At 34.3% G+C, this 27,958-nt stretch overlaps 4 protein-coding genes across 11 annotated transcripts in view; 2 read left to right on the top strand and 2 right to left on the bottom strand.

The window, feature by feature from the left end:
• Positions 1-1,388: 1,388 nt before the first annotated feature.
• LOC126916368 (puromycin-sensitive aminopeptidase) lies at positions 1,389-5,595 on the bottom strand. 2 transcript variants are annotated; one of them, XM_050722108.1, is made up of 4 exons: positions 5,320-5,595; positions 4,707-4,951; positions 4,448-4,595; positions 1,389-4,121 (listed from the first exon to the last, which is right to left on the bottom strand). In XM_050722108.1, the coding sequence occupies exons 1-4, from the start codon at positions 5,446-5,448 to the stop codon at positions 2,043-2,045; spliced, it is 2,601 nt and encodes an 866-aa protein (XP_050578065.1). In that variant the 5' UTR covers positions 5,449-5,595; the 3' UTR covers positions 1,389-2,042. The 2 variants fall into 2 exon arrangements, with proteins under 2 accessions (XP_050578065.1, XP_050578056.1); XM_050722099.1 differs by lacking the exon at positions 4,448-4,595 and adding an exon at positions 4,244-4,394 and having other exon boundaries at positions 5,320-5,594.
• A 795-nt stretch (positions 5,596-6,390) lies between these two features.
• LOC126916387 (cyclin-dependent kinase 14) lies at positions 6,391-12,687 on the top strand. Of its 6 annotated transcripts, none has more exons than XM_050722170.1 (7): positions 6,391-6,944; positions 8,518-8,607; positions 8,910-9,038; positions 9,462-9,658; positions 9,734-10,119; positions 10,196-10,740; positions 10,827-12,687. In XM_050722170.1, exons 1-7 carry the CDS (start codon positions 6,899-6,901, stop codon positions 10,916-10,918), a joined length of 1,485 nt encoding a protein of 494 aa, XP_050578127.1. In that variant the 5' UTR covers positions 6,391-6,898; the 3' UTR covers positions 10,919-12,687. The 6 variants fall into 6 exon arrangements, with proteins under 6 accessions (XP_050578127.1, XP_050578145.1, XP_050578136.1 ...); XM_050722188.1 differs by having other exon boundaries at positions 8,489-8,607; XM_050722179.1 differs by lacking the exon at positions 6,391-6,944 and adding an exon at positions 7,057-7,554.
• A 144-nt stretch (positions 12,688-12,831) lies between these two features.
• Positions 12,832-22,818, top strand: LOC126916365 (RAB11-binding protein RELCH homolog). Its single transcript, XM_050722085.1, has 16 exons — positions 12,832-13,288; positions 13,555-13,755; positions 14,091-14,249; positions 14,327-14,679; positions 14,766-14,876; positions 14,956-15,200; positions 15,278-15,588; positions 15,671-15,957; positions 16,036-16,363; positions 16,445-16,598; positions 16,665-16,788; positions 16,864-17,134; positions 17,228-17,363; positions 17,511-17,710; positions 17,780-18,041; positions 18,108-22,818. Exons 1-16 carry the CDS (start codon positions 13,237-13,239, stop codon positions 18,253-18,255), a joined length of 3,342 nt encoding a protein of 1,113 aa, XP_050578042.1. The 5' UTR covers positions 12,832-13,236; the 3' UTR covers positions 18,256-22,818.
• Positions 19,201-27,958, bottom strand: part of LOC126916410 (lysophosphatidylcholine acyltransferase) — a 25,612-nt gene continuing 16,854 nt past the window's right edge. The window contains exons 3-11 of one of the 2 annotated variants that reach the window (XM_050722226.1): positions 24,403-24,617; positions 22,700-22,812; positions 22,143-22,297; positions 21,877-22,014; positions 21,504-21,629; positions 21,264-21,411; positions 20,994-21,092; positions 20,773-20,917; positions 19,201-20,678 (exon numbers count right to left, since the gene is read on the bottom strand). In XM_050722226.1, the coding sequence (XP_050578183.1) occupies positions 20,593-20,678; positions 20,773-20,917; positions 20,994-21,092; positions 21,264-21,411; positions 21,504-21,629; positions 21,877-22,014; positions 22,143-22,297; positions 22,700-22,812; positions 24,403-24,617 (1,225 nt within the window). In that variant the 3' untranslated portion in view covers positions 19,201-20,592. The remainder of the gene's footprint in view (positions 20,679-20,772; positions 20,918-20,993; positions 21,093-21,263; positions 21,412-21,503; positions 21,630-21,876; positions 22,015-22,142; positions 22,298-22,699; positions 22,813-24,402; positions 24,618-27,958) is intronic. The other variant, XM_050722218.1, reaches the window with a different exon arrangement.

The following is a 27,958-nucleotide window of genomic DNA, read 5'->3' as shown; positions in this document are numbered from 1 at the left end:
ATCCAACAGAAAATCTCAGCCTTTCGAAGAAAGCTAAAGGTAAAAGTATAACTCGAGGATATATTTCCTTCTTCATAAATATAATGTTCCAAAGCACGCAGCCTTTTCGTAAAATATCGCCAATAAATTCATATACATCTTACTTTTGCCATTCTCCTCCAAGTTTTACCCTAAAAACTTGTAGCGATTACGCCAGCCCTTCTACCCGATCTCCAATCCGGGAGATCCATCTGATACCATAATCCTTTCACCCTCGGTCCAACGCATACATCACGCTAAATTGCCCAAGGCGTTCGAGTATAAAGTCTTAATCATCGATAAAACGATTCGAATAGGTGATATATCCCGCGCGTTCGTACCTGCCAGCACAGGTGCCTATTACAAGAAATAGAATGGCCCAATAAAGGTTTCCTTGGTCGACGAGATGCAATGGAAAAGCCAACGAAGTTGTTGGCGAATAAGGTGTTCCGGGGACATTACCTCGAAAAAGGGACTGTTCCCGACAATCGAGCTCAACCCGTAACGATCCCCATCGGCAATTTCTTCTCGTTAGGTCGCTGCATCGCTTTCAACGATAAATCCGCGAGCATCCTGTGGAACACGCGCGGGGTGGGCTGACTTAAATGGACACACGTGTACGTAATAATCCGTGCACACGTGCGAGGAGGAGGCGGCCCTTCGGATGGTCGTCCTCGTCGAGGCAAGGAGAGGACAGGGCTGGTAGTGGTCGCACGATGTATCGTTGTAGGAGTTCGCCAAGTTCCCGTATTGATCGTGTGTCCCCTGTCCCGGGTCGCGTGCGCGCTCCTGGGAACCTCGAGACCACGGAATACCCACGGGAACTGATTCCGTCCGAGCGCGTGTGCCCCCGGCCCGGCTAGCTCTCTCATCCCTTCGGCCACTCGAGTTTGCTTCGTATTCATACGGAGAGATGGGGAGGAAGCACCGCAGGGAGATAAAAAGAGAGAGAGAAAGAGAGAGATAAGGAGGGTGGCGGACGACTTGTCGACGCAAACCACCAGGCTGGATACACGCGTGTGTACGCGCTAATAAACGAAAGTGGAAGCTGACTCACGGCAGCGCAACCCTCCTACGCGGGTTAAAAGAGCTGATCAATGCTGGGGATAAGGAGCGAACTCGTACTCCGCAACCGTCACCTTGCGAGCGTGTAACGACGCTTAAGTGACCGATATGACTTCTGCTCGCCCACGCGTGCTTCAATCACGAGATACCGAGGAGGCGGAGACTTTCATAGGTTGGAGGCTCGAGGGGTGGATTCTGGTTGTTATGAATTTGATGATTAATAAAATGTGAATATGGTCGATCAAATGAAATTTTTAATAATATTAAATATTAAGAAAGGAGAAAGCTAATTGAATACGTAGTCGTAAAGATACAAGCGTAGAAGTATTTATTTCAATTTTCTCGGTTATAGTACGTGATATAAATGAGTTTCTGCAGCTACACGCTTGTTTTCTTTCTTTTTATTCATCTTGATTCACTCATTTTACTCATATTATAAAAGTAGTAAATACTAGTGCGCGGTTTTGAGACATCATACTTATCGGGAAAAGAACTTGCATCGTACGTGAATCATAAGACTGGGAAAGTAAATGCCAAAGAATATAATGCAGCAATTTAAAAAATGCCGTCGTCACTCGATAAAGTTCGGTAGTACAGATTGTAATATCCTTTCGTAGCTCCTGTACATTCGTTCGAAAGAATTGCAACGAAATTTGCAACGAAACAACGAGCAACTATGCACGCACTCGAGGTTCCTTTGAAGCAACTGTTGTATATGTGTACCCGTTTGTGTGTATGCGCGTGTATATGTATGTCTGTAAAGGCGAATTCTACGATGTCGTGTGTTACAAGAGAATCCTTGCAATCTTCTCTTTTTCTCTAAATTGACTCGAAGCAACTCGTGTTTTATTTTTAAAACGTTCGCAGAATGGCATACTGTAGCCTTTTAGATTTCCTATTGTATGAGAAATTGTAACAAGGTAAGGACAAGAACTCAAGACAAATAACTCATGGTACTACTAAACATGAGTGATCAAGTATTCCTTGATAGAGTCTTTATCTCTGGCAAGCCATGCCGCGTTCAATCTGATGGATTCGGCGCTCTGTTGGACCGTTCTTTCGGTTCCCGGTGTCGGGTGGTTCTTGAAGAATTCCTCGACATCTTTGGCTTGTTCCTCGGTAACGAAATTCTCCGTAGTGAATTTCACCAATCTCGAAATCAAGAAACCGCCACCGTATCGATCGAGCAGGGTCTTCCAATTTTCCTTGAAAAAGTCCCAAGCCATTACGCGACCTTTGTAAGTCATTGCCACCGACATGATAGCAAACACTGTGTCCTGAGCTCTGACTTCGTCGCTCATAGCGAAATCTAGAACCTTGGCCAACAAGGTTTCATCTTTGATCGCACCTAGCGCTCTCAGTATTCTGTCTTTCTCTTCGTGCAAATCTGCCTCTCGATAAAGCCTCAACATGGTTTCATAAGTGTCGGCATCAGCAACAGAGAGTACAGCCCTGTAAACAGGGCTACGTAAATCGGCAGCGAGTAGCGTGACGCCAGAAACGTGCAACTCAAATCTCTTTTTCGCTTCTTGTATAGTATCCTCGTCGTTCAATGCTGCCATACGACCAAGAACAAGAGATCGTAGAAGAGTGTCCAGATGACATTCATTAGGTTTAGGATCCCAGCCTAGTTTGTTGGTGATGTCGCGCATCAAGTTACGTCCAAACGCTTTGAACGAATCCTCAAAATCCAAATGAGACACGAGAACTCCGATTTTTCCTAGGCTATTGACTATACTGGACCATACAGTGAAATTGTCTTCATGTTGAAACGCTTGCATAAGTTGAAGCACTTCTACGGTAGAAGCATGACCAGCTTGTACCATAGCAAATAGATCGTCCAGTAGACCCAGTCTATCTAAGGGAGGTAACGCGTGATCTTTGACAGCCGGTAACAAGAGAGACAATGCTTCTGGGCTATAGTGAGTCCTGTAGAAGCCGATCGTTCCAGGGTTGATCTTTACCCAATGATCTTCAGGAACGTTTTGGACTCGAAATTCTTTAGTCTTCTCGTCGAACAAAGCCTTAAGTACACACTCCTCTGGATTCTTCGACGTACTTATGCTAATTGGTATGATCCACAAACTGTTTCCGGTATCCACGGAACCATCAGCTAGGAATCTTTCCTGAGACAGAGACAGAATTCGATCACTGCCTTCTTGACGATGTTGAACTCTGACAACAGGGAATCCTTGCTGCTCGGTCCAAGTGGACATCACGCTGCGTACGTCCTTATTGCTGGCTTCCTCCAGAGCGTCCCAAAGATCTCCAGTTTCTGCATTGGCATAGCTGTGTTTTTTCAAATAGAGATTCATACCTTTTCGAAAATCGTCGTCTCCAATGTAGGAATGCAACATTCGAATAACACATGCTCCTTTATTGTAAGAAATGTCATCGAAAATCTCATCGATTTCAGAAGGGTGACCGACTGGTACCTCGATTGGATGACTATTTTTTAAAGCGTCAAGCTCTAATGCTCTGATGTACGTGTCTGTCACAAATTGAGTCCAAATATCGTATTCGGGAAACAGATGAGCAACGCATAAGAATTCTACAAACGAAGCGTATCCTTCGTTTAACCATAAATGCGTCCACCATTCCATGGTTACGAGATTTCCAAACCATTGATGCGCCAGTTCGTGCGCTACGACTAAAGCGATCCACTGCTTCCGCACAGCGGATGTGTTTTGTGGATCTACCAGAAGACAAGTTTCTCGATATGTAACTAGACCCCAATTTTCCATAGCTCCGGATGAGAAATCAGCAATCGCGATAAGATCAATTTTTGGGAGTGGATAAGCAATTCCAAAGTAGGTTTTATAATATGGTAGTACTTTTGTCGCTACTTCCAACGCGAACTGTCCTTGTTCTTTCTTCGATTTCGGGGTGTACACGCGTACTAGTACACCATCGCTCGATTTGTCTTCTATGTAATCGAATTCACCAACTACCACTGCTACTAAATATGTCGACATGATTGGTGTCCTCTCAAATATTAAAGTCTCGACCGATTCATTCGTTACCTTGCTTTTAATAGGCTACAACAAATAAATAAATATTTCTTCTAAAATTATGTATATGTTTAATAATATTAATGTTTATTTAAAAAAGAAAACAAAAGAAAAAATAAATAAAACCACATGTGCTAGGCGCTGCTTACCATATTGGAAAGTGCTGTAAGACCTGACGGTACATTTAGAGTAATATCAAACGTGGCTTTGTGTGCTGGTTCATCCCAGCATGGGAAGCAACGTCTAGCATCTGTTGGCTCGAATTGAGTTACAGCTGCATGTTCAACAGTTCCATTGGTCCTGCAAACACATAAAAGGTCCTTGTTATTTTAAAAATGCCAATCATTGCTTACCATATTTGATAAACCAACAAGTGACATATCACGAGGAAGCACAAGTTGTATAGTAAAAGTAGCTTTTAATGATGGTTCATCCCAACAGGGAAAAAGTCTACGAGCTGATGTAGGACATAAATAAGTTACAGCATAGTACTTATTTTGTCTACAAAATGTTAAATTCTTATAATAAATGATAAAAAAAATGTATAACTCTTATAATGAAATAAATATTTGATAGAATCATATTATTATAATTCTATACAAATTGTAGTACCCAATGTATTTGCTTCTATAGAAACCCTTCATTTTATCATTAATTTCCCCAACAAATTCCAAGCTCAAGTATCCACTTCTACCCATTGGTAATTTTTCTTCAAATACCAAAGTGGCTGTTTCTTCGGGTGAGCAAACTTCAATTTGTTTTGTTGGAATAACTTTTCCATCATTATCATTAAAAATTACGCTCTTTATATCAATGTCCAATGAATTTAAAACGATAGTGTCTGTAGATGATTTGACCTGCAAATATTAAAAAATCATAATTAATAAAGTGACAATAAAATTAAAAGAACATAGCATTTAACATCTTAGCATAAAACATCAAATCAAATATCTTTCATATGACTATCTTATCATGTTCTACTTTTAGTAATCATACACATTTTCAGAATTTTAAGGATAAAGATAAAGCAAGATAAGAAAAATGCCTTCAAATTTACTGTCATTCAAGGTTATATTAGAATTTGTTTTATATATAGCATATAAATTTTGTGGTTATGTTTGCCATATGGACAATATTTTTTGTTCTATCATTCAAATTACAAATTTACTAGAAGCCACGTGAATAATTAATATGCCAATGAGTGAACTAGATTGACTGAGCTTACGTCAATGTGCACATCCTCCTTGCCGTCGAAAACAAAAGTTTTCAGATTCGGTGACAAAACGATATTATAGTGGTAAGGCTGAACATCTGTGGGCAGCCGACGAAATGGCTTTTTTTCTACACTTGACATCGCTCGATGTTGAATCGCGATTCGAAAAATCCTTAAATATCGAAATGTCTTAAAACCCGTTTTGAGCTTTTCCTTTTTGCCGACTCACAACGCGAAAGTATGCACTAACACGCAACGCCTCAAACCATCGCAGACGCATGCGCAATATGCATGCTATATACAAAGATGTGAATAAAAATGGAACTATAACTGCTAAAAAGAACAAATCACGTGCTCTGATGTCGCCATGGACATAAACGCGCAAATTTTGATTTTAATCCATATCCTATATTCGTACTAAAAATTTCAATGTTACTGTTTTATTCCAAGTATATTAATTTTTAATTCCTTGATATTATAATTGTCCTATTTTCATTGAGAACAAGTTGTTGTCTCACTTTTTATTTGATTTAAATGCAAATATTTGGTAAAATTGTTTAATTAACTGTACACGCGAGTCCGTACTTGAAGTGAATTGAATTAGAAAAAGATATAAGTTGCATAATTTAGGTACAGCTAGAATAAGCGGTTAACGCTTGCCTATGATTATGTAATATACAGAAAGGTTATATTATACTAGGAACTTGTTTAGGTACATTTTACAGTAATGAAAAGTAGATTTTAAACTAGCCAAGTATGTAATCGTGTGTTAAGAATAGTTTGTCAACAATATGACAAATAAAAACTCAATATTTGATATTGTTCGTAACATGAAAGCTAACAATATGTTATTGATGACTTTATTTATTTTGCAAAATAAACATAAAAACTCACTTTATGACGCATATACACATTATTAATTAAAAAGATTACACAATGCAATGAAATATATACAATGTAACTCCAGCACCAAAAGAGTACGATAACGAAATCCAGATGGGTGTAAACGAACACGTATGAAAATCCTATCGAGTAGCCATTCTAGTTGCACGTTGTATATACCCAGGCCAACGTAGATCGGCCAGTTTCAGACTTTTGTCTGTGGCGCGAGGCAGTAGTGGGGCTATGGGAATAGAGAACTTCGTGGGAGAAGTTTGTTCTCGCGGATGAGTTATTCGAGGTAGTGGTGGCGTGCGCGAGCACCCGCCATATATCCAGGAAGTCGCGATAGAGAAACCCGGTTGCAAAAGATATTTGAGATATTTCACTGAATCGAGAACGTGTAAATGTTCGGTGAGGTCTAACCGGGGATAATATCTGCGAAGCGTATAGCACGGCGAGAGCGCACGGCGCGAGATCTTTAAGCGGTGAACGGGAAGACGGTGGTGTGTTTTTCATGGCGATCAGTTCATTAGGAAAGTATCGTACGCTGCCACCGACGTACAAGATACGGGAAAGGTGAAGGAGGTACTCGCCGGACCTGACCTGCCCGAGAGGAACACCACGAAACATAGCTTCTCACATATACACACACACTGTGCGTCACCGCCCATATGTGATGTGTTTCGTGCGTTCGAGCGAATGAGTAATCATGTACTGTCAAGACAAGGGCTCCACCGCCTCCAAGAGCAAAGAGGGTAAGTTGACGCCCGCGAGATCCGACTATCACAGAACTAATTCCCCCGGCTGCTCCCCCTCCCCCTTTTTCATTTTTCCGCAGCCTTAGACTGTGTCCTCGAAGCTCGTGTACCGCTTTTCGTTTTTACCCTCTGTTCGTGTTTCATTGCGAATTGAATCATCTCTCTGGTTTACACATGTGGACTCGGTAAAACACAATCGAGTAATAGTCGGACGGAGTGTCAAAAGTTGCGCGATTATGGGGGCGGACATTGGTCCGACAAAGAGAGACAAAGTGACAGGCGAAGAGAGTGCAGCAAAGAGAGAGGCAAGGAGAGCGTGTCGTTTACTAACGAGAGGGGTGGGGGCGGACAGTATGTATTTCGAAGAGAGAAACGAATCATGTACATTCTTGGCGAAGCTTTTTATCGAACTTCAGTCGCGTAGACGAGTTTATCAGATGTGAGATTGTATCAAAGTTGTGCATCGTCACCTTGAATGCTCTGGATATTGTAGTGTCTTTCCATTGCCGCGAAAACGTTACTCGTAGAATCGCGACAGATGCGTGAATGGAGAAAAGTGCTTTTGTGTACGGGGAAGCATGCGGAACACCGTGAAATGAGATGTGGAGTCAGTAGTCATTCTAAAGATTATCAACGTAATTTATCTATCATTATTTCACACGTTATAACTAAACTTTCTTTAGTTCATTGACCTGTAGTAACAACACATGTGCGTATACGCATGTATGTACATTGTACGGTGTATATACGTTATATATGTGATACACATAACCATACACATCATGTATTTATGTATATATATATTTATCAAACTTCTAATTATTTGTTGCTTCCTAACAATGGAATTCATGTTTATAGAGTTATAAGATATTTGTTCTTAAGATATAAACTATAGGTTTTTAAAGAAAAACTTATCTTATATTTGAAAAAATGTATGATCAATTTCAAATTCTCGTTATCATTATGTATTAGCATATCATTGTTTCAATATCATAATCTGCTAACAATTGTTCATGTTATGTATTAATTCATGAATTTAATTAGATATGAATTTTCTTCAATAGAATAACTTTGTCAATGCAGTTGAACAACTGGTGCTATTATCTTTTCGAATTGAGCATACATACTTATATGGTACATAAATTAAGAAAGAATGTCGTTTGTATTTGTAGAAGCAGTTATAAACTCTTCTGCTCTACTATTTCATTGTTTCAACGAACATACTGTTACATGGTGGTAATCTTTACTTTATTTAACAGAAGAAAAAATATTGTTATCTATATAAACAAGATATATTCTTCTTTCTGAAAGAAGTGTTCATTGATAATATTGTCATATATATATAGCACTTTATCCAAGACAAACATATCTTACACATCCCTGCCACTATTAATCATAAGATTGAGGAACACTGGCATTGCACACTGCATGATGTCATCACACATGTAATAGTCCATAATGTTTGAATTATTCTGAGTTTCTTGGTTATATATTATAGTACGCCAATGTCTGAATTTATATATCTTTGTTTTGATTTACAGTTGCTAAAGATTGCGCTTATTATGCACAGGGTCTGTGACAATGCGGGAGAAGAAAGGAGGTGCTCTTAGCAGAGTACAAAAGCTGAAAAAAAGGCTTAGCCACAGCTTTGGAAGACTTTGTAAGTATAATCAAAATTATCTAATGTTACACAACATCAATGTATTATGTAAAATACCTTATAAAATAAAAAGATAAAAAGAGTTTAATACCTATTACTTAAATATAGTACTTTTTCATTATATAAAGATAAGTCATAAAAGAATTAATGTCTATTTAGACACTTAAAAGGTTCCACAAATATAATTTCATTATCATTGATATTAACTTTGTATTGTAAAATAATATTGAATTTTGTAGTAAAGATTGATAAAAAATGTTTTTAATATTAGTTTATCAATATTATTGGTTTGTCTTTTTTAGCAATATCAAAAGAAGAGGCTGATGATGCTGCAAACAGGGGTCAACTGCCGTATAATGGCTATTCTGAGGAGTTCCTAGACCGTTTAGAACCAAACGGCAATATACCTGCAGATAAGGATCGTCGTTATGGTAAGTGTAAAATTTATTTATTATAAAAGAAAGTATTGTATTTTTTATAATATATGGTATGACTATAAATAGTTTAACAAATAACTATATTTATCAAACTAAGTTTTTATAGTGCACATTGGCACTTATCAGGAAGCTACATACCATCTTTTTTTTGAAGTCATAACATGTTAAATAGATAACTGTTATGAAAAACATTTACATCGGGGTTTGATATCTGTGGTAAATATTTGTTACTTTAGTAGTTAATAGAAACTAGTAGTATGATTAAATTGACCCATTATAATGTATTGTACTAAATATGTATTGCACATACACTAAAATTTTTATGTATTAATAAAATATTGAGGAATTATGATTCTACGTGGATTCCTATTGCTGTTATTTTAAAGAAAGTTTTAAGGACGAAATTGGATGTCATAGAATGGACAGGTGTGGGCGACCATGAGAGAGTGCATCGGCAGCTTTCCGTTTCTAGTGATTCCAAGCTTCTCGACGAGGATATACGTGAAGAAGCGAGAGTAATCTTAAGACCTCGGCGTCCACCGCGACCCAAGTCAGAGGTCTTCCTTGGGCCAGATCCACCTCCTAGAAGAACCAAGAGATTTTCAGCATTTGGGGTAATGCTAGACTCATATTTACTTATATTCTTTCAACATTTTAGTGTTAACAAGTGTTTATGCTTATATTCGCAGGGAGATTCTCCTTTCGGTAAATCCGAAGCTTATATAAAACTGGAACAATTAGGGGAAGGATCGTATGCCACAGTGTTCAAAGGCTATAGTCATCTTACAAATCAAATGGTGGCACTTAAAGAAATTAGACTACAAGAGGAAGAAGGTGCTCCATTTACTGCCATCCGCGAGGCAAGCCTTCTTAAAGAATTGAAGCATAGCAATATCGTTACTTTACACGATATAATTCATACGCGCGAGACTCTTACTTTTGTTTTTGAATATGTTCATACTGATCTATCGCAATATATGGAGAGGTATGGAAGCGGTAATGGTGGTCTAGATCCACGAAATGTTAAACTATTCTTATTTCAATTATTAAGAGGATTGGCATATTGTCACCGCAGGTAAAACCACGCGTACATATGAATTTAAGATTTTCGAATTTAATATTAATAACTAATTTATCGTATGTTAATTTAGGAGAGTATTACATAGAGACGTGAAGCCGCAAAACTTGTTAATCAGTGAAATAGGAGAACTTAAATTAGCAGATTTCGGTTTAGCGAGAGCTAAATCTGTACCGTCACATACGTACTCACATGAAGTTGTGACATTATGGTACAGGCCACCTGATGTTCTTTTGGGTTCCACAGAGTATTCTACCTCGCTTGATATGTGGGGAGTAGGTTGCATATTTATGGAGATGTTGACTGGTGAACCAACATTCCCAGGTGTACGCTGTACGTACGACCAACTTGATAAAATATTCAAAGTATTGGGTACTCCTACCGAAGAAACTTGGCCTGGTGTCACACACCTGCCAGGATATAAACCACATAGACTGGGATTCTATCCTCCACGAAAATTGGGTCTTTCATTTCCTAGACTCTATGATATTGCTGAAGGTGATAGTATGGCATCGTCGCTTCTGCAGTTAAATCCGGATCAACGGATTGGAGCTGAAGAAGCGTTAAGGCATCCTTACTTTGCCTCTCTTCCTAGAAAACTATACGAGTTGCCTGACGGTAAGTTCAGTATATTTATTAAAAAAATATATATTTATCTTACTGGAACAGTAATTTGTCATTGATCGGATATTATTTCTTTACAGAAGTATCGATATTTAGTGTTGAAGGTTGTCATTTGTATACAAATTCGAGGCACGGGTGTGCAGATTCGCGTCACACAGCCCTTAAGACTTGAGGTTAAAAGTAAACGTAAAGAAAAAAGAAAAGTAAATAATAAGTAATTCCCAAATTCACATGTTCAATGAAACGTTCATTCTCATACAGATCAAATTCACACAGGCAACATGCCTTAATTCACCTACACGTTATTTCCACGCGCGTCAGTCGCTCTTTCTCAGGGCTGCTCTACAAATTCCAATCATTGTTCACACACATGTTGATATGTGCACACACAAACATAAACACATTCATATACATAATTGCGACATTCGTATTTTTGTTTCCTTTTTCCTTTTTTTTTTCAAGACTAGTACACATGTATCAAATGAATTAACGAAGATAAATTATTAACTGGCGAAGAAAATACGAAAGTAAGCTATCTGTGGCTAAATGAAGTAAAACGATTTTATGAGATTTGCACGCTCGATTTAGAAAGCAAAAGCACGCACGACCCATCCTCGCACTTCGTCCAAATACTAGATTTAGATTGATACCAATCAAAAAAAAAGTACTACACCGCCTTGTGTCTCTTGATCCCAATCTGAGTGAAGTCTGGAGATGGCGGTTTCTGGTTAGAAAAAATATAATAAAATAATTATAACTTAGAAAAATTCTGGAAGACCTGTAATACTTTATATGAATTTTATGCTGTTTTTGACTTTACCGTTGGTTGCTGAGACAGTTGAATATATTGGTATATAACGAAAAAAATCATTGTTCGAATTAAAACTAGTTGTTAATTATATGACGTGATGATAGAAAATAAATAGAAGTTTAAGAAAATAAGATATCAATACGAATCAAGTGTCGTAGCTACCAACACCAAGAAACACGGCAAGACTAACGAAAAAAAACTCATCGTTGATGATATCGACGGTAGTGATCTAGTTGTAAGAATAATATTAGCATCTAGGGTCGATCGAAGTTCATTATCGACATTTACAAAGTAGTATCTATCAGTGATAGTAAAACAAGAACGAAGTAATAATTATAGACGTAATCAAATCCAATTTGTTCAATCGCTCATATATTTAACAGCCAATGGTGCTTGAACGAATTGTAGGAATAAAATGTTAATAATTTCGTATTAGTTATTTAGAATGGACCGTTCGGCCAATCTTGTTTCTAAATGGTTTTCGATGACCATATATCTAAACGAACCAACTTTAATAATGTTGCAATAGTAATATAGGATAACATAAAACAGTGTTACAGTCCTTCCGAGTTTTCTCTAAGCTACGATGATTAATACGGTAAAATATTACTCCTTTAGTAGTTACATTTATACCGATTTTTCAGCACACTTATAAAAATATCAACGAGGCGAAAGCAAAAAAGAAAAAAAATTGAAAAATATTTCGAAAAAATTTGAGACACGTTATTACTACTATTATTACTTATTAAAAATTATTATTTGAAAAAAGACGCGCAGAAGGTAGATTGTATATAGAACAACAGGTTCGTATTATTGATGATGCTGAGATAGCTGAGCTGAACTAATAAATGTGACTTTGTAATAAATTAAAGCGTAGTTCGGTACACTTCAGACCCTATTCTTTGTTAGGTTTTTCCATGTGCAGCAAGCCACAGGATCGTTTAGACTTTTAAGTGTAACATAATACAAAAACACTTATATCTGTAATACTTGTTCTGCTTAAGTATTAATTTTATACACATTTATTTCCTTATAATTATATTTTATTTGTAATTTTTCTAAGAAATTATTGATATTCAAATTGCTTCAAACTTGTACTGAGAAAGATAAAGAACTATGTTTTTGAAGTACATGTGTATGTTGACAAATTTATACCTTTTATGTGTTATTCAGTGCACCATGTAACTAGAACCTTTATAAATTATTTAAATATTTTTTAAAAACTAGAGGTTTAAGTTTTATATGGTTTTACAATATTATACAAAATGCTTACAAAAAAAACGGAAATTTAATTTTACCTATTAAGAGGAGTTAATTATGCATTATTTCGATTCTTTAACGATTTGACCTAATTGAATTTTATAATATAGTATTAGTCGCATAAATTTATGTTAATGTGATATACAAATAGTTAAATACATTATTGCGAGAGATCTTTTAAGAATTCATGTGTTCATAGTTGCCAGTTCAAAGGCGCTAGTTTACTGACATCACGGAGGGTAACATGGCTTTGTTGTCATCTTAAATGCTCTGCTGTGTTGCGTAGAGTCAAGTGATTTCTATTAATATACTTAATCAAATTAATGAAAGCATGGCACGCGCTTGAGTAGGTTACTATTTTATTCATCAACCTAGATGGACATGTCATTCTCTCTTAACGTTCGAACAAAGTGAAAGCTATGGCTGGTGCTACACAAGAGGTTAGAGATCCTCTGTCTACAGACAGTAAAGGTAATAAATATTTTTTGGTAGTTTAATTTTATGAAAAAAAGTTTGCACTTTCTATTTTTTAAATAATATTTGTGTATTACACAAAATCACAATTTGAAATAAAAACGTGTTTTTAACGAATATAAACTGTGTCACTGGTACCATCGAATATATACACGTCATCGGGCAAACGTTAGGGCAAACAAATTATCCTATATTAATTTTTAATAATGTGACGTTCTTGTCGTGAGAATGTCATAATATTGGATTTTTACTTATTATTTTAGGGTGTGCGACTGTAAAACCAACGATATCGTATGAAGAAATTGCTACCAAGCTTTTAAATGAAAAGCTTTTATTAACGGCCTTGGAATTACACGCAGAACTATGCGAAGCTGGAAAAGAATTACCTATTTTAAGAGAATTTTTTTCAAATCCCAATCATTTTGAGAGTCAAAGTATTAAGCCAGAACCATATACTCCTATGCGTATGTATAAAATATATGTTAGAGGAGTTATTTATTTTTCTTATACAAATTTATAAATAATCAAAATAAATAAGAAATGAATAGAAATCAATACAAAAATTTAATATTAAAATAAATTTTTGTCATTATATTTATATTGTAATAATTCTTTATTTTTATGTTACAAAAAGATTAATTAAAAAATATAAAGAAAATTATGATTAAATATTAAAGCTTGCTTATTTGTTTATATGTATGCATATTTGTGTGCATATTTCACTTCTTCAAGTAAATTGTGTATTTAATTTCGTAAAATATTACAAGAGTAATACAATATCTGAATTTTAATTTATTAGCTAGGTCCTCTAGTCAGGCTACTTTAGACTCACTTGATATGACCAGATACTCAGAAGATGGTGCAGGTGTTGATGAGAGAGTAGCAATTTTAGAATTTGAATTAAGAAAGGCCAGGGAAAGTATTTCTGCTCTTCGTGCAAATCTCACTGTAGTAACAGGTTTCTTTCAGTTTGACTATTACAATTTCATAACATCAGTTATGACATAAGAACTGATATTTATTTTAATATTTTAGAGTCAGAAGGGACTACACCTGACAAATGCTCTGATAAGCATCTTGTTATTGGAACACCCATAAAACCTCATGAACAAAGAGCTATAAATTTTCTTGTTAATGAATACCTGCTAGCAAGTTCTTACAAATTAACATCAATTACATTTAGTGATGAAAATGGAAATCAAGATTTTGAAGATTGGCAAGATGTAGGATTGAATATCCCAAAACCAGCAGAATTATTACAAATATATAGGGAATATATGAAGGCAAATGGATATGATAAATTACCTTCTGTAAGTGTTGGTGTACAAACTGATTTCTGTGAATTAGAACCAGAAACAGAAGCAGAGAAGGATGAGTTCAAAGAAATGGTTTGTAAATCGTATCTATGAGAAACTTTACATTCTGCTATGATGTGGTGTATGGATGATTTGTTAAAAAATAGTATCATTAACAGGTAAAAAAAGTAGAAGAACTTAAACAACAGACTGCATTATTAGAACAAGAAAGGTTGGACTTGCAACAATTTATTGCCACTTCGGAAAATCTATCTCAAAATCCAATTAAGGTATAAACTAAATTCGTGTACAAAAATGTTAAAAAGATTTATTTTCTAGATTCCTATAATAGATGTATTTTCTATGTAGCAAGGTAGCAGCGGAACGATACAAACGATAAATTCGAATTCTACTACTCCAGATAAGTTTGAACTCCTTGAAACTCCAGCTCGTGATACGTCGACAGTGACTCAAGAAGCCGAGGAAGACGACAGCGTTTCTGTTGTTGTTAGTCTTGGTGAAACAGATCCTGGAGATAAAGAATGGACTAGAATTCAATTGCCTAGGGTGGACGTTACTGAAGGATCATCCATCCTTCCAAATCCGCCATCTAGGTATTGTATTTTTTCGCAATAATGTGCATATTTTTTTAATATATAGAAATATTTTATAAAAAATAAATATTTTTCAGACATTTACCATTGAAATTTAAAATGGAAGTAATATCACATTGTTTAGTAAATGTTCCAAGTTCTGTAATATCGGCAGCAGAAGAAGTTTTCAAAAATGGAGTTACGCGCGATACTCTCGTTCATATTTTAGCACAAACGTTACCTCGCATCGTACCCAATGTTATTTTAAATAAACGCGAAGAGGTAATACCATTAATGTTAAGTGCAATTCGACTTCATAATGACTCTACAGAAAGGGAAAAATTATTACAAATGCTATTCAATCTAAAGAAAAGGCCACAAGAAGATGAAAGGCAATTAATTTTAGCTGGTTAGTTATTAACGCAAATTATCATTGATGATATAATCATTTTAAGTAGAAATGTCTTTTTATTTATTCCTTTTAATACTAGGTTTCGTTGCTATGGCTAAACTTGAAGATGAACCAATGGAAGGTGAAGAAATATTGACCATTTGTTGGGAACAAAGTCAGCATAAGTATCCTGAGAAAAGGTTGCTAGCTGTTGAATGCTGTTCTGTATTAGCTCCATACATGTCAGTTGGGATAAGAAATTCTTTAATGCTCTCCATGCTTCAGCAAATGTTACTTGAAGATAAAGATCCAACAGTTAGAGCTAGTGTAGTGAGAAGTCTTGCACTGTTGATAGCTTTAATGGATGATCCTGATAAATATTTTCAGGTACGATATGAAAAGAGAAGTTACTTAACGTTTAATAGAGATTTAAATGTATCATAGCGATGATATTTATTTTTACAGTGTGAAGAATTAGCACTAACGGCACTTCATGACACGTCATCTATCGTCGTTGACGTTGCATCCTCTTTGCTTTTACCCATTTTAGCCCAATGGGCACTCTGTCTTAAAAGATTACAAACACATTTATTACCACGTATAATATCTAAAGTAAAAAGTCATTTAAAGTCTGGGTATTCTCAACATTCGCCTAACAAAGATCATGTTGACGAAGGAAGAATAGTATCATCAATTGCGGTACTACAATATTTACTTCCACATATGGTTATCTGCATTGCAGATACTGATTCTGTTAGATCTTATATTGAGCATGGAACACCATCCGATATACGTGAGTATATCGTATATTTGCGTCTAGAAAATATTTAAATAATTGTGACATTTTAAATTTTACATATGTTTTATTATACAGCTGACGTATTCCTGAATTTGTGTCATTCCAATATCGTCAATCCAAAGCTATTTTATAATGGAGATGTAGATATAGGATCTCTTCTAAATACGTTTTTTGCAAATACGTGGGAGAATGATTCATGGGGAGAATTAGAGTGGTTTACAAACTCACTGTACTTGATATTTTTCCTTTAAGTTCTCAATCGATACTTTCATATACTTACAATTAACACTTTCAGAGTATTGGACATTTTGGAAATGGTAAAATCTGTTGAAAGTACACAGGAGACCATTTTAAATGCTCTTTTAACATATATTCATTCTTTATGTTTGGGTTTTGGGCGATATATCACGCAAACGCGGGTAATTTTGATATCTTAATGAAGTTTGATTGTTATATTATATCACGAGCATAATCAACAACCTTCTATCTTTCAGATCCAACCGATAGTCGTATCCGAAGTAACTGAACTTGAGCAACAATTAACGACTCTTGCAACAGATAAAAAAAATATGAGTTTGACGTTAATTCCAACATATTTAATTATATTGTCCACTTTAAACGGTATAGATGTTTCTAAGTCTTTAAAACAGTTCCTTGTTGCTTTATCTATGAGTGGCACCAGTATTACTAGTTTACAGATCGCAATCATTATGTTATGTACTCAAGAACATATGCAAGAATACGTCCTTAGTGGTTTATGGGATGGTTAGTTTTATCAAATAGTTTTGATAGAATTTTGTTATTTTTTTTCATTAGAAATCTAGTAATCAAGTTTTGTTTTTCATGCTTTTTTTATAGGGGTAGTGCACCAAAGACCCATTGTAAGATGTGCAACCGCAACATTATTTGGTTGTGTAATAGCTCACGTTTCCGATCGGTTAGCAAGTGCTAAGGTAGTTCCTGCAATTGTTACGCTCGTTAATGATCCTGATATGTAAGATATCTTTGTAAATATTTCGTTTATTTCAAATTAACTATTTAATACTAAAATAATAATAATAAAACCATTTAATAAAATTAATTAAGTCAATTATCTATTTTGAAGCAATATGAACATTTGTCATAGTTAACATACTTTCAGAACTGTTCGATCTGCTGCAATTCCTTCTCTCGGTCGTTTAATAACGGAATGTAAAGTGAGAGAGATGCGTGATAAAGCACGTTTAACTTTAGAAACCATTGCTAAAGAACCTCAAGGTGTTCCGCCTACTTTAGCACTCCCACTGGTTTCAACATTAGCATTTATTGCCCCTAATTGTCCTCAAAATTATATAGAAGATGGTAAGTTTTTATAAAAATTTGCATTTTTAATATTTAACATGCGAAATTAAAGTCTTTAATTTTGTATAGTTATAGCTACCCAATTAATGGGGATAACTTCATCAGCGTTGCAACAAGGTCGCAAGATCGATCTCATTAGTGCTTTGGTCGAAGCATATTCTGTCTTGGTTTATTGTCCACTGAGTAATCAGTGTGTTTCTGGCGTATTACTGCCGGGATTAAAATATCTTGAACAATTGGTTAATCAATATTTACCTCAACAGAAGGAAGCTGTTCGGTCGCTTTTGCGAGAAGCCGAATCTCGGCAAGATCTTTCAAAACCAATGGAGAGGTAAATACAAAACCTGTTTATTTTGGAAATAATTTTGCAATGGATTGTTTATTGCCGTTTTCTCAGATCCTTATCAATGAGTTCTGGCCTCTCATTATCAATGGCTACAGTAAATGTAGGACAAGGTGTAGAAGACATGAGACAAAGAGTGAGCAAAATATTTCAACAAAAGACTAGTTCACCAAGTATGTCAAGTATCTTTCGAAAGAAGTAAGATCTTTTTCGTATTCATATTTATACACAAATATTACTTTTTATCATTTCAAAATTCTATATTCCCTTTTCATTGTTTTCAAATTTTATTTATTCATAATCTCTGTTGTACTTACCGCATGTATATGTATTATACGATTAACGGTACAAGCGATGCACAACATTTACACCAATCAGGATATAATATTATGTAAGTATTACTCATTATAATCGGAATACATATAAGTTTGAAGACAAATATTATTGAATATTGCTGTAATGATGTGTGTGCCTTTTAAAATGTAATTTTAAATCACGTGAATTACGAAATCTAACTGTTTGGAGATAGAAGAAAAGTCAATAGTATATTAATTTTGTTTTTTAACTGCACAACAAAGTATAACGTTAAATACTAAAATAGTTGCAATGTTTTATATCGTTATTTTTTTCAAGGCATTGTAATAAGTAGAATGTTGTTATAGTTTGTTATTTTATATTTTGTGAAATATTTATTAAAATGAATCTCACTACTTACTAACGCCGATAATTTATGAACCGTATAACGTTATCGTGCTTCTACTAAAAAAATTTTCAAATATATTCTGCCATAACACGACTACGAATTTAAAAGTAAAGTTTTAAGAGTATTTGCTATATTTTAAATTATATAGAAAAATAATTATAGGTAAATTAACTATGCAAGAAATCGGTTGTGATTATTAAGCGTTGAATGTCGGAAGAGATAATTTCATTTTGTATTACTGTTTGATATTACGAAGCAAAATAGTCTTTATTCTTATCACGTTTAAGCATTTTGTGTGATATTATAGATCTATTACAATTAGGATATATGTATGTATATTTGTACTTAAATCGATTACATAAATATAAATCGGATAATATTATCTTCTTCACTGTAAACGAAAGAAAGAAAAAAATTAATCAAATTTATTTAAAATAGATCATATCTTGTAAGAATATTTTATTGTATCTATATATATATACAATTACATTTCCCGTATATACATATATGTTGATACACATTACATGTATATAATCCATGTATACGTATATATGTATATATATGTGTATATACAATGATCAATAATTTACTTCGTATCTCTCGATCAATGTATTATCGTTATTTTACATACATATATGTACATATATACATCCGTATACATGCATATGTATTTACGTTTATTAAATATTAAATACTGTAGCATATATTATTACCGTGCAAAGAATAAATTTTATAGTATATTTATTCTAAATGCATTGTCCTAAACATATTCGGTTTTCTTAGACATATTAGAAACTCTGGTTATGTTTGTATGAACCGATGACTCGCCAAGTGTTGGCCACAGTATGTTTTATTACGATATAACGCGCGAAACATTCAATAGCCTCCGAATTAATTAATCGATACCCTGAGCAATCTAGATAATAGTTCTAAATCTAATTTTACTTTGCATGGACAATTTTCCCGCCGTGATTCGTAATTTTTACACGGGTTAGATTTGGGGAACTTGCTTACGTCTAAGAAACCTTCAGTGTAATACTATTTATGTACATGACTTTGAATTTCAACGTGACATTTTAAAAGGGAAGAAAGCTTTTCAGTAAGCTCTACGTGAGTAACAACGATAAGTGTATATCTGTGAATGAAAATACATAGTAGTTCTCTTTTATTATGCCTTGTTATTCGAACGAAACAAAAAAACTATATCACAACTATCGTATGCGTATGAACTGCGCAATAAATTAAAAAAAAGTCAACCGTTGTCTCCCTCTTTTTCATGTTTCTATAACTACGTGTTTTTTTGCAATATGAACTCTTGTATTGAAAAAATAGTACGATATAAAAGTTTAAATTTTCATAAATTAAGTCGTAGTAAAATAAAAAATCATTACAATGCGAGTTAAATAATAAATACATATCATTTCCCTTCCTTACTTTCTTTTTTACTCTGGATTTTAACGTTCCTTTCGAAAATTGACTTCGTTCGTACGTGATAAGTTCTTCTTCTAGGATTTAAGGAAAAGAAAAAGAAAAAAGGAAGAAAATTCATGCTATACAAACGCCAGACTCGTTTAACGCGACTTTTTAGTGATCGGTGTATAATCTTCTCGTTCCGTACGTCGCTTGTTTAATTCTCACGAAGACGACACTTCTTGCTTCGTCAACGATAATAATACTAAATAAAAATGGCTATCTATTCGTTGAGAGGGTAGTAATATCAGCAAGAATTGAACAAATTTATACAGGGCTGGAGCATGCCTGATTGAGAAGCGGCCTGCCACAGACACGGTGTGTTCTGTATCTTCGATGAGCATGGAACGAGTTGATGAAATACTCTCAAATAGTTTTTTTCCTCGTCTCGGGGTTACCAGCGAATATATGACAGTATTCTGCTCTTGCTGATAACGCTGCTAGTACGAATTCTATTCAAACATAATAGAGAACAAAGTAATTACTGTTATAAAGTCAAGATAACTTTCTATCTTAATATAGCAGCTTGGTATAAGTAAAACATACCAAAATTTACTGTTGTATCAGCAAAATCGATCTTTGCATTCTGAAAAATTTTATCAGATTCTTCCGTTGGCGTACTTAATGAGAGTTTTAAAGCCTTTCTTAATTCCATTTTATTGATACAAGATAATGACTTGGTACCACATACCTGTTGATTATGACGTAAATAATACGTATATGTAGCAGATAAATAATTTAGAAGATTAGTTTTCATTGCTACTTACTTCGAACGCTGTTTCGATTTTGTCTAGCTCCGAGTTTGCGGTTGTTGTAGCTAACACCGTGAATAAATATTCTTCTAAATCTATTTTACCATTTCCATGCTGGAATAGTTATAGGATGAGTAAGTGATACGTTGTGTATAACAGAAAGTGAAATATTGATTATATTAGAATTACACAATGAACTATGTACCTATGTATGATACACAATAAGAAACATTTATAAATGTATACAAAATTTAATTAAGGGAGGATATGACAAATGATACAGACCCTATCGTGTATCCGAAATAGTTGCTGAGTAACAGGCTCTTTTTCATCTATTCTGAGGATTTGCGCAAATTCGTGCAAATTAACTTCTTCGTTAAATCTCTCTGTTTTCTTCTGAACTAACTCCTCTTCCGTTTTGGCCGATACCAAACTGTGGAAATAAAATAGCGTATATTGCAAGATTAATTATATAATACATATTTGTATTTTTCTACACACATGTATTTGGTTTTAACGACATACCCGAGTTTGTTACGAAGTTTATGGGCTTCCACTATGATGGATGCTCGTGGTATGTTTAGCTGATGAGCTTTGCTAATAATTCGGCAATCGTCATACGTATAATCTGACACGGGAATCTGCAATGCCCTAAAAAATAAATAAAATTCCATTTTTAACAATGTATTTTAAAAAATACAAATTTCATGTTCATTTCTTTTTCTATTAAGTTTGAATTCATTAGATTGTTTATAGATTTTAGATTAATTTTCTTATCAGATTTTTATCGTTGAACATGTTAGTAACTTATGAACATTCGACTTAAGTCAAACACGGACAAGTTAAATGACTTTTTAGAATTGAGAAACGCTTGTTTTGAGTAATGAAATGTACTCACTCCGCCATAAGACGTCGCACGTTATTTGCATAAAGCTTGGGATCTGTTTTCTCCGCTTCGCTTGGTTTGTAAACAGGAAGGAACTCTATTTCACAACTGCTATTTAGCTGTGTTAATGTAAGCCACAGTAGCTTTAATCTGAAATTAAAATTTTTGTAATTTAACATTTTGATAAACAGAATGTCAGCAGATCTTCCTGTTCAATTTCTAAAATATTCAATTTAGTAATTTTAATTACAAAAAGACATTTAGAATAAGACGCTTACGCCCCAGGACCTTCCCATGTCCATGTTACGGTGTCCAATTTGTTAGGATATCTGATGCAGACTGGCTGAACAGGAACACCAGGATAAAATGCACCTGATTTGAAGGTAATAAGGCACGATCGATTTGTACAAGTACCTTCCGGGAATATCATCACCTGTAGAAGAAAATTGTTAATTTGATTTAAATATTTTTTAATAAGGGATCGAAGATAAGACTTTATTGTGCAAGATTCAAAAGGTTGTACACATTTTCGAGCGAGGTATCTCTTAAGATGTTTCTAATTAACAAATAATAACGCTAATACCGATGCTAATTTGCATTTTTGTTGCAGATGAACGACTACCTTGCAATTCGATTTAGAGCGCTATGTAATTTAAAAAAAATTATATATAAATTATAAAAAAAATATATGTTTAATTTAAAAATTATAAGTTACGCTGCTGTAGTTGAAAAATTTATACGGATCATAATATCAAGAGTAATTTTTCGAAAATAAGCGACTGCAGCGAGTTCATAAGCTTATTTTTAATAAAGGTACTATTTTTATGAGGGCTACCTGTGGCCAATCCTCTTTTGAAGTAGCTCTTTCGATAATTTCCTTGATAGTATTTTGCCGTGAATTCGGATCTTCTCTCCAAACATAGACCGGTTGTGTATAGTTGATAAGCTCTGCGAGTACATCATAAAAAAGTGCATAATGTAACAAACGGAAACATATGCTCCTAAATCAATAATTGTTATGCGATACATATGCTGTAGAGAAACCTACTTTCTATAAATTTTATTTATCTACAAAGAAGAGTTAATAAAAACTGCGTCTTTTATAATACTTTTTACTTTTTATCATATTTTCTGTGCTATATGTTTTGAACCTGAATTTTCATCTTTTTATTAAAAAAAAAAAAATTTCATTTCTAGGTAATATCGTGGCGAATGGGACAATCCATAAAGAAGTTATTATTAAATTTATCTATTTTGGAAATTCCTTCCAATTGATAAAAGATACACTTGAAGCGTTATTTGTACAAGTAACCATTAAATTACCAGTAATATTTGCATACAACAGGCGTTAAAACTTTCATTAAAGTTATCGATAAAATAGTTGAAAAGTTTTAACGTTTATGTTATCAAATCATTATACCACTATGTCTTTTTATTACTACAGGTATCGGTAAAATATTTCTTATCGAAATGGTTGGGCATCCTTTTAATTAAAGTTCGAAGACTTCATGATTTTCCAGTTAAACTAATAGAGGTTTTCAAGTGTGTGTCATATTCTTTTACAAGATAATGAGGCGAAATACAGGAACCGAAAACTCAAAACATAAATATTCGTATCGATTGTATTTATAAGTAAACGAGACTGTCGATACAGTTCACAGTAATACATAAATCAATTTTCATGATGAAAACAATCGAAAAACTGTAAAATAACAGAACTATGCGGTGTATTGAGAAAAAGAAGAAAACTTTGAGAAAAAGGAATAAAGAGTGTTTTAATCGATGTTGCATCTAATATTAATAGCTTCGGTGTAAAATATAATTTTATACAGTCTTGTAGAAATACTTAATGAGCTAAATTTGCACCACAACAACGCTAGTTAACGTAGTTAAGTTAGAACAATGAATGGGAAATGTGTACACCACGAGGTGAAAGAAAACTTTAAACGAATAGAAATTTCACTCCTACGAATGTTGTCTTCGAATTGCAGGTAAACGTATTATTACTGTAATCTTATATCTCCGTTATATTAACGACAATCTTTCATCATGATACGATACCTCTTTCTTTCTTAAGTTTTTAAAATTAATACATAATATTTCCTTGTCATTTTTTTAATTAATTTTTAGCCCATTTTCAACAAACGTAAATTACTTACACATAAAGAATTAAAATTCCCTCTCGTAAAAGAATTAATTTCATCTATCTTTCAATGTCAATTAAATATTTCTACTTTTCTCAATGAATTAAGTATCACGAAGCATCCAAATGTCTAACTTTTCTTTTCAACGTTCTAACGTAATCTATCATCATCTATATCAAATCCAATTTACGCAGAAAAACCTCTAATAGTTTGTGCGTTATAAGTTTTATGTTTCATCCTACAAACGGTTAGTCCAACTGTTTTCGTTAGAACCACCGATCTATCGAACAACCGCCATACGGAAGTGTCGCGGCAACCACGGTTAGTCTACCGCTAACGGAGAGGGTTAATCGTAGAAAGCGAGCGTGAAATCGTTTCAATAATTTGCACATACTTCCGATAAATGGGTTCAATCCTGATTCTCGTCTTACGATGATCGAAGGGAACCCGGTTATGTAGACGATCCCTCCGTCCATGAAGGTCGAGTGGGGTGCAACCACTAAAATCGGCGCTTCCGCCCTCGTCGCCTGTCTTCCACGCACAATGATTCTCATTCCTCCTGCTTGGTATGTCAGCCGGCCCATAAAACACAGCCAGGGCACTATTTTGCTGCAGGTTTCAATCGAGCATGGTTAACGAATCCCAATTACATTAACGCGATTTCTTGCGTTCTATTTATTTCGTCTCGAGATTTCAGACTCGAGAAAACATCGTTCGGACGTTGGACGCTCTTAACGAGCTCAACGTTTATTTCTTATCTTTACAAATTTTACTACAAGCTGAATATTTATCACTGATCGCTTATCAATCGAACGTTTGAACGGAGTGGATTGTTTAAGAGATTATCGAAGAGCTCTCTCGGAAAGTGATAATTTCGTATCTTTCTCTTTTCGTTCGTTTTTTCAACGTATCTTTATACAAAGGAATCTCGTTGTTGACAAAAAATTTAGAATTTAGGATGAGACTCATTGGTCTTGATTTGACTGTCTGAACTTCATTGGCGCTAGAGCGATATCGATAAGGCGAACACTGTTTCTTTTTTCCCGTTTTCACCAATAGAAACGTAAGAGAAAAGAAGGATACTGTATAAATAAATTTATGAATATTTAAGATAATCCTTTTTGGTATGAAACCCCGGTTTCAAACGATTTTATTACAGAAGCATTCTGGAGTTGTTGATAGATCGTATCGTACAAAATTTAATATCGTACAAATTTTCGCAGTTTAATAGCCAAATAACAAAGAGTCGATAGCCAAAAAATCGAAAAAGATAATGCAATTTTTTAGAATTTCGCGGCCTGGATTTTTACATGTAACGTTGCTCGAAGTTTCTGGTGGGCCACGTTACTCTGCACTTTTCTTCGAATCGACTTTCTAAGACAAGGTAACTTTACTGTGGAAATCTCGAGCAGCATTAGCGACGTCGAAAATCATCGTCTCGTTATATTAATGGGCTCGAAAGCATGCAGAAATTCATTGCGTATATGTATATATGTATATCAAAAATTGTCGCGTGCTCGTTCGCTCGAACTCTCAGTTGCATATTCTACGGAAGTGATTTGCAGTTTCGTCGGTGCAAATATATAATTAGCGCCAATTAACGTCTTGAATATTGTACCAGCGTAAAGTTAGCCACGACAAGAACTGATGATAAACGTAAATTGAAAGTTAGATGGCGATAATTTTAGCATAAACAAAAGTTTTCTTTTTTGGGTAATATAAACTTCGCAATCATATCGCATTTTTCGATGGCGCACGGTTCTTATAGCGCATTGCATCGACGTAGACAGAGCTGAAAATATATCAAGCGCTTTTTATCTCAAATAGGTAGAGCTGTAGTGACTTATTATAGCAGAAAATTCCACGATCAGGTTTATTTGCACAACAGTGAAACTTTACGGCTTCGAGAGCCACGTGACACTGCAACGAGAAAGTTTACGCAGCCGTGAGTTCGTTACTCTACGAGTACCGACAATTTTCATTTGTTATATTATTACACCTCGGAAAATATACTTCGGAAAACTTTTTCCTTTATTTCCAAGCAATTAACCCTTTCAGGCTCTATGTTGCGAAAATACGTAACATCGTACATTGATAAGTTGTTGATTAATGAAACAATAAACGTAGTTATCTTTGTAGTTTGTAGTTAATGCATGGTATATTTCTTATTATTGTTCAGTATTGCCCTAATCATTAACCATCCAGTGCACGTGTTGGGTCGTGGCCGATCAGGTCGTGCCATTTTTTTTCTCATTTGTCTCCATTCAACTTCTTTGGAATTTACTTTTCACTCGTACATTGGAGGGTTAATAAAAAGAAAATAATTTTTTCGAAGATTCCAAAAGAATTCCCGAAAGGGTCAAAAGGGGAAGAATGAACTTTTATGTTGTCTTATACGCAACGATTAGGTACATCCAGTTTTGAGATTACTCTAACACTAGAATTACTGATTTGTAATTGGTGTGCAAAATAATGTTTCAAACGATAAGTACTAGTTACTATGTTACTATAAAAATAATAATATAACGTTTATAAGTTATTGAACGAGGATTAAGACTTTGGTCAAAAATATTTGCATGTTCTTAATAATTGTCAAAATAAAGAATCTGAAATTTGTCGTTTTAATTTGCCAATTTGATTAATTCCAGTGTTAAAGTATAGACAGAAAGAAAGGAAAAGTTGAAAAATAGAATAATTAGAGAATAAAGGAATGAATAAATATACGAAGCGGTTGGTAGCGTCAAGCATTAAAAGTGTAACACTTTGAACCTCGCAATGGAAAATAATGTGTTTCAACTGTGTTCTAGAACGTTAAATAGTATCAGTTAATAGCATAGGTATGCCCATTATTCCATAGCTTGTTAGTGACCATGTAGATGTTCCCATTCACCACATATATATGTACATTTCTCTGTTAACCTAATTTAGATAACTCTGCTTCTTTTCTGTTTTCACAATTGTGCATGTGTATACAAATATATAGTTTCGCAATTGATATGTCTAATATGATTAACATTACGCATTTCCAAAAATTTGAAGAGCAGTATGATCCTGTATAATTTTAAATACATGCAGGCAAGTAGAATCGTTTTAATGATATAATTGAAAACTTAATCAAACGAAATTTTAGAACCTTTTATTTTTTTTAACTTTGAGGTAAATTCTTTAGTCGTCGTATACAAACTACAAGGACTCTTGAATAATAATGAAACTTTTCAATTTACGAGCTTCTAGTTCAACATATTTCTTTGCCAAGTATCGATGTAAAATGAAAGGATATGTTCGTATTCAAGTATTCAACTTATAAGAATAAGGTAGAGAATCTGTAGATTTGCATATGTACTATAAGACGTATAGAAGTCGTGTTCCACCATTTCATGTTTCTTAAAATGAGCCAAGCAAATGGCGTACTTTCTTTCTTTATTTAAAATTGTATTTTAAAAATTCTACAATCTGTTTCGCACAGTAACATTGTTGTGCGTCTTTCAAGAAAGGGAATAGAAAGCTATGACCTCTTATGTCCAGGCTATTATTAATGAAATTTTACAAGTCACAAGTTATAAGTCATTAACATAACAGCAACAGGCTCGAATATCAAACAAACGAAGTTGCACATTTAAATTTTACAAATTGCCAATCAGTTGATTCAATGCAAAATTATAAATTTCCAAAAAAGACAGAAATCTATAACCTGTAACTTATGTCGATTCATTAATATCATTATGTACTTGGTAGATTATCGTATTGAAGGATTCTCGTTATTATCAACCTCTAATACCTATCACGGTTCTTAACATTTAGTTGTCAAGTAAAAAAAAAAAAGCAAAAAATGCAACAAATTCGTAAATGAACTATAAAATTATAAAACAATAGTTCTTTAGCTTATTTCATTGTTTTAGATGCGAAATGTAAATTTTAATAATACTAAAGAAATACCACGAGATGGAACA

This window comes from Bombus affinis, chromosome 1 (assembly GCF_024516045.1).
Source record: "Bombus affinis isolate iyBomAffi1 chromosome 1, iyBomAffi1.2, whole genome shotgun sequence".
NCBI lineage: Eukaryota > Metazoa > Arthropoda > Insecta > Hymenoptera > Apidae > Bombus > Bombus affinis.
This window is presented reverse-complemented; position numbering and strand designations above follow the sequence as displayed.

Excerpts from the sequence above, each read along its gene's own strand:
- LOC126916365 (XM_050722085.1), top strand. The coding sequence starts at position 13,237 with ATGGCTGGTGCTACACAAGAGGTTAGAGATCCTCTGTCTACAGACAGT. Across the intron at positions 14,250-14,326 it reads AAATCTCACTGTAGTAACAG|AGTCAGAAGGGACTACACCT; the intron begins GTTTCTTTCAGT and ends TTAATATTTTAG. Across the intron at positions 17,135-17,227 it reads CCTTAGTGGTTTATGGGATG|GGGTAGTGCACCAAAGACCC; the intron begins GTTAGTTTTATC and ends CTTTTTTTATAG.
- LOC126916368 (XM_050722099.1), bottom strand. The coding sequence starts at position 5,448 with ATGTCAAGTGTAGAAAAAAAGCCATTTCGTCGGCTGCCCACAGATGTT. Across the intron at positions 4,395-4,706 it reads TATAGAAGCAAATACATTGG|GACCAATGGAACTGTTGAAC; the intron begins GTACTACAATTT and ends ATGTGTTTGCAG. Across the intron at positions 4,122-4,243 it reads TTACAGCACTTTCCAATATG|CCTATTAAAAGCAAGGTAAC; the intron begins GTAAGCAGCGCC and ends TATTTGTTGTAG.
- LOC126916387 (XM_050722160.1), top strand. The coding sequence starts at position 7,486 with ATGCGTGAATGGAGAAAAGTGCTTTTGTGTACGGGGAAGCATGCGGAA. Across the intron at positions 8,608-8,909 it reads CCACAGCTTTGGAAGACTTT|CAATATCAAAAGAAGAGGCT; the intron begins GTAAGTATAATC and ends TGTCTTTTTTAG. Across the intron at positions 10,120-10,195 it reads TTGGCATATTGTCACCGCAG|GAGAGTATTACATAGAGACG; the intron begins GTAAAACCACGC and ends ATGTTAATTTAG.